At 40.2% G+C, this 12,055-nt stretch overlaps 1 protein-coding gene across 9 annotated transcripts in view; it reads left to right on the top strand.

Annotated features, from left to right (window-relative positions):
- The window catches only part of Mctp (multiple C2 domain and transmembrane region protein), a 245,213-nt gene that overhangs the window by 115,507 nt on the left and 117,651 nt on the right, over nucleotides 1-12,055 (top strand). For all 9 annotated transcript variants that reach the window (XM_087343294.1, XM_087343295.1, XM_087343298.1 and 6 more), the window contains 2 exons: nucleotides 4,880-5,090; nucleotides 11,361-11,530. In XM_087343294.1, coding sequence (XP_087199420.1) covers nucleotides 4,880-5,090; nucleotides 11,361-11,530 — 381 coding nt within the window. The remainder of the gene's footprint in view (nucleotides 1-4,879; nucleotides 5,091-11,360; nucleotides 11,531-12,055) is intronic.

The following is a 12,055-nucleotide window of genomic DNA, read 5'->3' on the forward strand; positions in this document are numbered from 1 at the left end:
TCCTTTAGAATCAGCTGACAGGTCCCATAGCCTATCCCAACAATGTCGCACAAGTCGTTGATGGTACGACGTCGATCTTCGTAACATTTTCGGGCGTTGTGCTCGAAGATGGTCGTCCAGAACGCTCGTCATCATCGACAGAGGTTCGGCCATTTTTAAAACGTGAATGCCACACAAAAGTTTGTGCACGACCCATTGCGGACTCCCCAAATGCTTCCTTTAGCATTTCATAGGTTTCCGTAGCCGTTTTGGCGAGTCTTTGGCAAAATTTGATGCACACGCCATTCCGAAATCGCAGGAGGGTCGGTGTAATGCACTACCAAAACGCCCGTAACTAAGAAAGAAATGCTAATTCGATGATGCCGGCTGGCACACTGATTCACTATGAATGTAGGCCGCACCCCCTAGCGGCAGAAGCTCGTACTACATCCGGTTCGCCCTCTATTGACACAGTCTTGAAACGTTCCGATCGCACCTCGTGTATGCAGGAGTGAAACAGTTACTCAGAAAAATAATACAGCGAAATAAATGTCGCTGTAATTACATTTATAAATATCTCGCATTTCGGATTTACTCTCGAAAGGTACAAAGTAAAAGTTAAGATGTGAGAATGGAACTGCGTACATCGCTGTCAGCATAAGCGGTCCTCAGGGAGAGAAAAATATGTCTGCCCTTTAATAATAAGAGTTAACGTCATGACTCTCGGATTCTACGTCGCAACACGGATTGGCTAAGATGATAATGACCTCAGTTCGTATCTATTATCATCGAAAGTTATAGTTCTTCCTACTATTCTAATATTTAAATTTCCAACAATTCAGTTGTTAAATAATATGCGCATTACAATCGGCAATTTTCCTGCAGAAATGAATTAATTATACCCCCTGAAGATGGATCTACAGAGCTGAAACAGACGGATTAATAACAAATTAAATATGTCCTTATAATTGTTTATATCCTCATTAAACTGTTTTAATTTATTTATATATATACATTGAATGCAACTGTAAAATATCCATTTTACAACTGAAATAGGACTGATGATGACGGAAGTAAACTTTTCTGAAACGTCGGTCAATATCTACCAAGTGTGACATTGGAGTGAGCTGGTCTTAGACAGGATAGACGAAAATGGAGGACCACATCACACCAGTTGAAAGACTGATGACAAACAAACAAACAAACAACATTTTACATAATGACGGGTAATTTTATCTACAATACATTAATAACACTGTTAATTACAAATTCAAGATCGTGAGGAGAGCGTTTGGAAGATACATGTATTCCACTGGAGTACACATTTACACTTTTGGTTTAACGAATTTTACTATTCAAATGTGAAAGAGAACTTAGCGCGCCTAAATTGTCTGTAAACTTGGCAGATGTTGGCTAACCTGAGTAGTTGGCACGACATATTCTGAACTCAGTCCGTCTAAGGCTTGTTTTCGCTTTATAGATCAAGTTTCAAAGTGAACTGACCTAATTGTTCTTTCATAGGACAAAGCTGAAAGAAACATTTCCAGTATAAATTCACGATTAAGGTAATTACAGTTAAAATAAAAATTAGAGCAGTAGAAACGTGAATTTAAGACATTCAGCTTCATTATTGGAGGTTATGTCTTTCTCTTTAGTTCTAAGTTTTGTCGTAAGTTGGCTCTGCAAATTTATTGCATTATTTCCGTAGTTAATTGTAAATGGTTAAATATTTTAAATGTATCTTGATGTATAAAGTGAAGTGGCTCGGAAATATGACGCAGAATTTGTTTTATCAATCGAGACAAATATTAAGATCTTCGCTTTCATGTAATTCAGAAACGTAAGTAATTAATTAATTAAGCTAAATAGCTAAGTAATTAATGCCTAAAAAAAGGCTTTACGTTGAAACCGAGAAGTAGACGGCTGGATTTTGCAGCGAGACCGGCATTTCTTCGTGCGCCTGTATCAACTGTATAGGTTTCTTTTCACCGATCAACACAATTATTACTGACGATAAATAAGGAAGGAGGTGGAAATATGAATATGTTGTAAGTACATTTAAGACGCCAGTTTATTTAAGACCACGTTAGGGTGGTGAAGGTGATGCAGGATTTGGCTGATTTCCGCCATAAGACTCAATTAGACTGACGAATAAGTTTTATTTAATTTCTGTATTTAACACGGAAGGGTCTTTATCCAACGAATTTAAGAATATTACCTTTTTATGTCCATGCCAGTCGTCAGAACCGATTCCAGAACCAGGGCTTCCCCTGTACAAATCTATCTATAGGGTTCCAGGATCGATTCCAACCACTTCCGTTTATCGGAAATAGTTAAATTACAATCAGTGATCTGGATACGGGAGTAACGGTGCAAACTTAATAAATATAAATAAATTTAAGACAATTGGCAATGCCGGAAATCTACGGCGTAATGAATTAAATGTTGTTACAAACTTCTAGAGACTCAAACATCTTTCAGTAGCACTCGTTGCCTATTCTCCCCCCCCCCCCCCCCCGACCCAAATCTCTCTTATTTATCACATTATATATTATGGGTTGACTCCACGGTGGTCTAGCGGTTAGAACGCTGGCCTTGTAATCCTTGGGTCTCGGGTTCGATTCCCGGCGGTGCCCGAATTTATAACTTGTGTTGGGCAAGGCCGTGGTCTAGGCAACACGGAGTTTTCCTCCGTGGCATCCCAACAATTACTCCATTCACACACAGAAGAAGGCAATGGCAAACCACTTCTGGATCATCTGCCAAGAACGTATATGAACAGGTCCCAGTCCGAGAAAAGGATGGAAGGATCGTGTTCATATGGACCTGTCGTCAGACAGAACACTAAATAATAATAAATATTATGGGTTAGGCGTACAATTTTACACATACCAAATTGTAGTCTCGAACGATGTAACGCGATTTTAGGGTGTTTTAACCAATCACTGCGTTTGAGAGTTAGGTATCTTTGCTACCACACTTTATGCGCTTTAGTGTAAACGTAAAATTGAAAAGAGAAGGTTGTATTGGTGGATTAGCTGAGGTCAGTCGCATGGGTTAGTGCAGAAATTTGACTCCACACGCAAATTACTTTCCATTGTCTCACTTTCGGTTTTTTGAAAGTTCTGGGAGCGTTTTGTAGGATAATGTAAAAAAAAAAACGTCTGTGCTGGAGAGTGAGAAGCTTTTATTGACGAAAGAAATTTAACAGATACGTTCTCATCAGAAATAACTTACTTAAATAATATTTAGGTAAATACTTGACCTAATACGATTATAGGTTTTATAGTTCAGCCCTCAAGACGCCTGACTGCTTATTTGTGATTAACGTGAATTTACCAGCGTTTAAAAGCACAGTTCTTGTTTATTACGGCTGGAAAAGATACATTGCATGTCAGTAAGGTTCACTAAGTAGGAATCCAAATAGGGAAATTCGTCTTTAGTCTCTACCGATTAGACCTTGTTGCAAATTCAAATTGAACATCTGAAAGCGTAAAGCGTTTTGAAGGCCTTTTTTGGTGGAAGTATAACAGAAAAGAAACATCCGGACAGACTTCCATGCCCAAAGTGGGATTCAAACCCATTATTGTACTGTTTGAACTATCCAAAAACTTCTGTGCATAGAACGCGCGACCGCTTTGGTCGGCAAATTAAAGAATTTAATTTGAAAAATAAATATTTCAATAATGACGTGAAGGTTAGATAATGGGTGTATTTAGAAATTATTCTAGATTCAGCAGCTCTAAATGCTCGACCAAGCCAATTTGATATGCGGTACGGCACGGTACAGTGATGCCAATTTTCACAGCGTTAAATTCAGTCTATACCGCTGTTCCGTGCCGTGCCGTTGCAGCGTATCGCGTTGTTTTGACCGGAACTTAACAGGTGCATCACAGCAATATTACGCTAATTTGACTAAACACATACATACTATCGCAATGTTACGTTTATCAGATTTGACTTTCTTACGGAAGGTGAAGTTGTCTTCTGAGTTGTGATGCTGTGTTGATTTGTAGATGAAAACCTGCGTTTCTGAAGGATCATAGTTAGACCGGTACCAACGTTTTGGAAGACCTGGTCCTTAAGGTGAAGGCAGTATATTACTCCGAAACGTTGGTACCTTCCTTCTTGTCCAACTCAGAAGACAGACGTCCACAAACTGTTCACTGGTTGTTCTTGGTTTATTTAAAGGCGTTTCTTTTAATTTTTTCGATGTGTAAAGTGGAATGATTACGTGGTTGGTGAATGGGATCTCAAGGTAAATATGAAATAAAAGATTTGTTGTGTGTTTATAGGTTATGTTAAATGAAAGACGGTCAACAAAGCCTGCAGCTGTCTTTCATTTTGTAAAACAAAACGCACACAACAGGTTGCAATAATAAGGATTTTAATACTTTTTAACTGTGAGAATATACAAGGTGCCCTAAAAAGATATATACACACATAGAACGTGTGAAAGAAATATATTTAAATAAACTAAGCCATGAATATAGTATAACGCTTCTATGACCCTGCATGTTGTGATTCAGGGGCAAATTCACGTGTATGATATGTCCAAAAAGATATATACATTCAGCGAATGAAATAAAAACATTTTAATAAACTAAATCATTACGTACGACAGAATCGGCTCTCAGTGAATTAGCGAATCTAGTGTAGGTGTTCAAAATGACCGCAGTTAGCTTCGTGGCGCGGTTGATAGCGGTCAGTGACTGACAAGACTCAATAAAAGAAATTTTCTTCACAGGATACTTTGTATAAAGAGATGTAGAAGAGTAAGGTTAAGTTCGATCCCCTGCTTTGCTCACTGTCACCAGTAAAGTGCGTTCACTTATCACTTGATGTTAACGACTACTGGCTGTGATGGCTGAGTGGTTTCATATGTTTATAAATGATGCAGATCCGGTGGGCGGCGCGGAGTCGGAGTCGTAGCAAGGAACGGAGGGCTTTGCGTAAGGACTACGACGAGTCGCAGGGTCAGGACTGCGTGGAGCCACGACTCAGAAAAGACAGCACGACGGACTACGCCGCTGACAATTCGTCGGAGCACAGCAGCACAGCAACCCCACTGACGCAGTCCCCACGGCACAGACTCCTCAACATACAGCACGGTAACCACGACCAACCCCCCATTTTATAGAACATTGACGAGTATGAATTAGACTACGTTGAAGAACGCAAAAATATACTTCCAGTGTAAATGTTGAAAATTATGTTGCTTCAAGCGTTTATATCTTCTATTATTATAAAAATTTGTGATTCCTCGTTGTCGTCAATAAATTACGTCATCAACAATGCCGAGTATAAACAAACTCGGCATTGTTGTAGAACACGACAATGCCGAGTACAACACAACAATGCCGAGTTTAGTGTCTTACTCAAGATTTTAAAACGCAACCAACCCCCCCGAAAGTGGGTTGGTTGCTTTTTAAACACTTGATCAAGCTCCCCCGAAAAAGGGGGTTGGTCAAGTATTTTAATCTTCCATTCGGGGGATTTAGTTTAGTTTCTTACACAAGATTTTAAAACGCAACCAACCCCCCCGAAGGGGTTCGTTGCTTTTTAAAAACGTGACCAACCCCTCCGAGGAGCTCCGAAAGGAGCGTTCTGCCCTAGTAATTAAAAATAGACCATTGTTATTTTATTGTGGGTAATAAAAAGGCGATTGGAAAACATTTGCAAGCTTCTTTTAAACAGAAACGTAGGTTTAGTGTAATGGCGGATTCATACGGATTTTGCAATTCACGTAAAAGAAATGAATTCATGAAGGGAATTTGCGTCTACTTATCTCGTGTTCCGAAACGAAATATTTCAGTATTTTAAACGAGAGAAATTTGTGTTTGGGTATACGTAAAGTTACGAGTTGTAATACAAATTCAGTTTATTTGAGGTTAGGTTATTTGCAAATACAAGTTCATAAACAATAATACCAGAATGAACTAATTAACATTGTCTCCCGTACTTTTATAAATGTAATGACCCTAACAAGAAGAGTAATACGACTTAAAAAATTGTCATTAAGAGTTTTCATGGTTTCTCCTGTTTCGTAACCTTTCTCAGGCCCAGTTTGACACTGAAAGTTTAATTCTGGAAATGTGTTTAGCACACGGGAAAATACGAAAGAAAGTGAAATGAAATTCCGTACGAGACATTTCATTATTTATAATTTGTGTATATGTATTTTCCATTCCTTGCACAAGTTGTGGCTTTCTTATGAGTTTATTACATTCTCACACGTACTTTGCTCCCTCTAAAACGTTTATGATCGCCGTGGCTATTTATGAACGCGATAAACAATTGTCTATATTTAGAATAAAGTAACGGCTTCAATAACCTAAGGAGATTTTATTAGCGTCGTGTGAGATAGATCTTCATTGTAAGCAAGAATTTGGAAGGAGGCTGTGGTGAATTTGTTGAGAGACAGAGGAAAATCAAGATTAATTATATTCGGTAACCATATTGAGATTTCAGAATGGCCTGAATAGAAATTTCGAGTTCAAGAAATTACGATTTTCAGGTAATTTACTCGACTGTACTTCAACTTAGGGCAGAAGGTTTATTATGAGATGGTAAAGTTGCGTCATATTGTGGTATAATAAATATATATTATTTAAATCTTCTCCGTCTAATCACAATAAATTCTTATTAAATATTAAAATATTACAATAATTAACATTTAAAATATTTAAATATTTTAAATGTTAATTACAATTACATTAAATATTTAAATATTTTAAATGTTAATTGTTGTAATTGTAATTAACATTTAAAATATTTAAATATTTTAAATGTTAATTATTGTAATATTTTAATATTTAATAAGAATTTATTGTGATTAGACGGACAAGATTTAAATAATAAAGATTTATTGTGTTTGCAAGGAAAAAATGAATAAATCACTTTGAAGTCTACGCGTAGATTGGAGGATACTATTAAAATGGATCTGAGGAAAATGTAATTTTGGGGCATGAATTGCATTCACCTGGCTTAAGTAGGGACGAATGGGAGGCTGTAGTGGACACGATAATGGATCTTCTGGTTCTATAAAGAACGGAATTTCTTGACATAATGTTATTTTCTCCATGGAGTTTTGTAAACTAGTTAGTTGGAATCTCTGCGTACACAAAGTGAAGAGTGGATTTGGTATGTTTGAGCTCCATTTTAATAGCCACAGAACAGAGACTCAAAGACAATCAAAATTACGCCTTTGTGCTTTTAATGTGATGATTTGCCACGGTTTAGAGCAGACAGTCCACCCATTATGGAGCTCTGCTGCTAATGAAGTTCGTATATCAGTCCATTTACTTGGCATGAACAAAGGGACCACTCGGGCCTTGGGGAAATATATAGCTCATCCGAACGCAGACATGATCTTTGTGTCGCGAGTTTGAATCTCGCTCTAGACGTGAAGATTTGTCTCCTCTTCTCTTTCATTTCTGTAGCAGGCAAATTCATTGTCTCAGAATAAATTCTGAGTCGAAACCAGGGCAGAACGTTCATGTTAACCATGTTAGCCCGGTTAACACGTTGAAAGACAAAAAATGAAAAGTCTTCCGTCTTACTTTCGTGTTTTAGTGGTACTCCATATACTAGAACACAGCAGAACCCATCAGGTGGAATGCGTCGTTAGACATCTCCAGTCAGTCAGGTTCACGCAGCGAGTGTAAGCCGCGAATGGCTAGCTAACAACGCGTATGCATTTTATCTGATCAGTTCTTGTATGTTCCAATGGATCCTACCACTGAAATACGAAATTGGTACTCAAAGTTTCTTTTGTTTCTCAATGTGTTAGCTAAGGCTGACACGGTTAACACGAACACTCCGCCCCTGAGACGTGGACTGCCACCTGAACGTATCGTAGTTATTTTGTGAATGATCACACACAGAAGAAGGCAATGGCAAACCACTTCTGGATCATCTGCCAAGAACGTATATGAACAGGTCCCAGTCCGAGGAAAGGATGGAAGGATCCTGTTCATATGGACCTGTCCTCATACAGAACACTAAATAATAATAAGATGAGGTGGTCTAGCAGTTAGAACGCTGGCCTTGTAATCCTGGGGTCTCGGGTTCGATTCCCGGCGGTGCCCGAATTTATAACTTGTGTTGGGCAAGGCCGTGGTCTAGGCAACACGGAGTTTTCCTCCGTGGCATCCCAACAATTACTCCATTCACACTCACACAGAAGAAGGCAATGGCAAACCACTTCTGGATCATCTGCCAAGAACGTATATGAACAGGTCCCAGTCCGAGAAAAGGATGGAAGGATCCTGTTCATATGGACCTGTCGTCAGACAGAACACTAAATAAATAAATGATGGCCACGGTGGTCTAGCGGTTAGAACGCTGGCCTTGTAATCCTGGGGTCTCGGGTTCGATTCCCGGCGGTGCCCGAATTTATAACTTGTGTTGGGCAAGGCCGTGGTCCAGGCAACACGGAGTTTTCCTCCGGGGGCTTCCCCGGTTTCTCCGTGGCATCCCAACAATTACTCCATTCACACACAGAAGAAGGCAATGGCAAACCACTTCTGGATCATCTGCCAAGAACGTATGTGAACAGGTCCCAGTCCGAGAAAAGGATGGAAGGATCCTGTTCATATGGACCTGTCATAAAAATTAGCAGTTCTATCTGGGAGGCTGGAACTGATTATTGCCTTAAGATGTCCCGATTAACAACTGTACAAAACACTTCAACACCGACGTGATATTCTGAGATGTTTCAGAGTTAAATCGAAAAGCGTAAAAATACCACAAACCCGAGAAAGTTTAATATTTCTCTCTGTGTCGCTCTGAGATTCCTGCCCTGAAGTGGTATATGGGATTCTTTACTGCCATGGGAGAGTTGCCGTCAAAATAAACGCTGTTAAAACAACGAAGAGACTTAGGAATTCTTTACTGCTTGGTTAACCACGTCTGTGGCTTGCGTCCCAAATATTAATGAAAACGGTTGTTTTGATAAGATTTCTTTTTAATTCTTCTTCATCAGTTATGCACATACATTTAGACGATCTTCGTGATAAACTTTATAGAGCACGCTTGTAAATATACTCCATGCGTTCCATTTTGTTTCTTGGAGGCTGATGATATTTTGCTGCAGTAGAAACGTCTTTCGCTGTTCGTATTGAAATGTTTGTACGATGTCTTTGCGACATGCAATTCCATGATGGATACTTTAAGTAACCTACAAGGCAAATTTATGCACAAATTACGGCATGACGTTGCAGTAACCGAGGAATAAAGTCACGATACTTAATCCGTTAAATCTATTATTTATCAGCAAATGCATTGCGAGGAATTTAAGAATTTTCCTGTATGTCATCAGTAGAAGACCTACATACGAGGTGCGATCGGAAAGTTTCCAGACTGTGTCAATAGAGGGCGAACCGGATGTAGTACGAGCTTCTGCCGCTAGGGGGTGCGGCCTACATTCATAGTGAATCAGTGTGCCAGCCGGCATCATCGAATTAGCATTTGTTTCTTAGTTACGGGCGGGCGTTTTGGTAGTGCATTAGACCGACCCTCCTGCGATTTCGGAATGGCGTGTGCATCAAATTTTGCCAAAGACTCGCCAAAACGGCTACGGAAACCTATGAAATGCTAAAGCAAGCATTTGGGGAGTCCGCAATGGGTCGTGCACAAACTTTTGTGTGGCATTCACGTTTTAAAAATGGCCGAACCTCTGTCGATGATGACGAGCGTTCTGGACGACCATCTTCGAGCACAACGCCCGAAAATGTTACGAAGATTCGGCAGGCCATTCACGAAGATCGACGTCGTACCATCAACGACTTGTGCGACTTTGTTGGGATAGGCTATGGGACCTGTCAGCTGATTCTAAAGGAAGAACTCCACATGCGACGCATCCTGTCTGAGGACCAGAAGCAGAATCGACTTCTCGTTTGTCAGGAGCTCAAAGATCTTGCAAGAACCGACCCCAACTTCCTTTCTAAGCTCCGTGTGACTTCTTCCTCTTCCCAAAGATGAAAATTCAGCTAAAGGGAAGGAGATTTGAGACGATAGAAGAGATTCAGGCAGAATCGCAAATGGTGCTTGACAGGCTGACAAAGAAAGATTTCCAGGGATGCTTCCAGGCTTGGCAGCGGCGCTGGGATCGTTGTGTTCACTCCCAGGGGAACTACTTCGAGGGTGATGGATGAATTTAATACCTGAGATAAGTGTACGGGTTTTTATAGGCGCAGTCTGGAAACTTTCCGATCGCACCTCGTATGTCATCAGTAGACGCTTCAAAGACAATGATTAATAGAAATATGTTGTAACTCCCTGGTCTTCGCGTATCGATGAGACAGGTGGTCATGTTTTTGCAATTATCTGTGCTCAGATCGCCTGCCAATTTCTGCAGGTTCAAGAGGCGGTTCCCAAAATTTCGCCTTTATTCGGGAAAGTACGAGCGGTGTGGACGCTGTTACAAAATATAGGCCTCCAGTAATATTTTCCTACTATCACACGGAACACGCTCTCGAAACCGTACGCTGGAAAATCCCTTTAATAATTTCTGGATCCACAGTTCAGTATTGGGTGTAAATGTTCGCAAAAGTGTGATGAGCCAGGACAATGAAATTTAAAGTGTCTTTGTTATAAAAATCACTGTTGTTTCGACAATTGCAATGGAAGAAGAAGAATAGAAGACCTACATACGTCTTACTTTCTTTCTTCTTTCTTGTTGTATAATATATTATTCAGAAAATATACTACTTTTTGGGATCGAAAAATTTATAGTGACAAGGTTTCCAAATGCAATTTAGCTGCCATCTACCCCAAAAAGGGCTGGCTTCAGTGGAAGGAACATCAGATAATTTTGGTTCATATGAGTTATGTACCGGGTCTTCAATTTATGCGGTAACGGACATGCTTGCATTGCGTGCTCGGCCGGTACACTGTTGACGTCGGCAGGACTGGTGCGTGTTCTACCCCTGAGTCACAGGCGAATCGGTTTCAGTGCCGCTACGAATATTTCTCGTCACTAATACATGTTATTACATTAATTGTTTTTACCTTAAATCACAAAAGATGTTCAAAGTGACTTCCTTGTGCTTGCAGGCAATTCACATCTCGTAAACATATTTCTAAATACTCGACGAAGCTCTTCTTGGGAAATTGCCGAAATGAATTGTCGGATTTTTTATATAAACTTTGTTTTTCAGCATGCTCCACAGGTAAAAATCGCACGGGTTCGGCCATTTTTTGGAAAAAGGGTCGAACTATTAAAGTTATACAACGTTCACAATTTACCCGCACATGAGAATATTATGTGTGTTCATATATGGAGTACACTATTCTAGCTTATTATTTATTCTCATAAAAATTAGACGTGCTGCCCCTAAGTTTCATTTTATTAATTTAATTATTTTCGTTTGTCACAGATTCATCTCCAATCCGTCGACCACCGTCCGCTGCCGAAATGGCATCTGGGGATTCCCCGAAACTCCGAGTTAAAACCGCGGCTAGTGGAGACCCCACTAGCAGGACAGCGATTGCAACGTCAGCTACTACAGGTACCACAACCTCCACTGCATCTCTTGAACCTGCTGTGGTAAGTAGACGTGGTGGTGTAGAGCATTTTAGTGTTCCGAATTAACTGTAACTCAATGGAATGGAGATATGTTTGAGAAGCTAATTTAACTCTAAGGTAATCAAGAGTTACCACATTTTATGGGACGTGAAATTTCGTTACGGAGTTTTCCTCCGGGGGCTTCCCCGGTTTCTCCGTGGCATCCCAACAATTACTCCATTCACACACAGAAGAAGGAAATGGCAAACCACTTCTGGATCATCTGTCAAGAACGTATATGAACAGGTCCCAGTCCGAGAAAAGGATGGAAGGATCCTGTTCATATGGACCTGTCGTCAGACAGAACACTAAATAAATAAATGATGGCCACGGTGGTCTAGCGGTTAGAACGCTGGCCTTGTAATCCTGGGGTCTCGGGTTCGATTCCCGGCGGTGCCCGAAGTTATAACTTTTGTTGGGCAAGGCCGTGGTCTAGGCATCACGGAGTATTCCTCCGGGGGCTTCCCCGGTTTCTCCGTGGTATTCACACACAGAAGAAGGCAATGG

This window comes from Zootermopsis nevadensis, unplaced genomic scaffold, assembly GCF_977971745.1.
Source record: "Zootermopsis nevadensis isolate Lab colony 2312 unplaced genomic scaffold, Znev_1.0 Znev_ptg000005l, whole genome shotgun sequence".
NCBI classification, from domain to species: Eukaryota; Metazoa; Arthropoda; class Insecta; order Blattodea; family Termopsidae; genus Zootermopsis; species Zootermopsis nevadensis.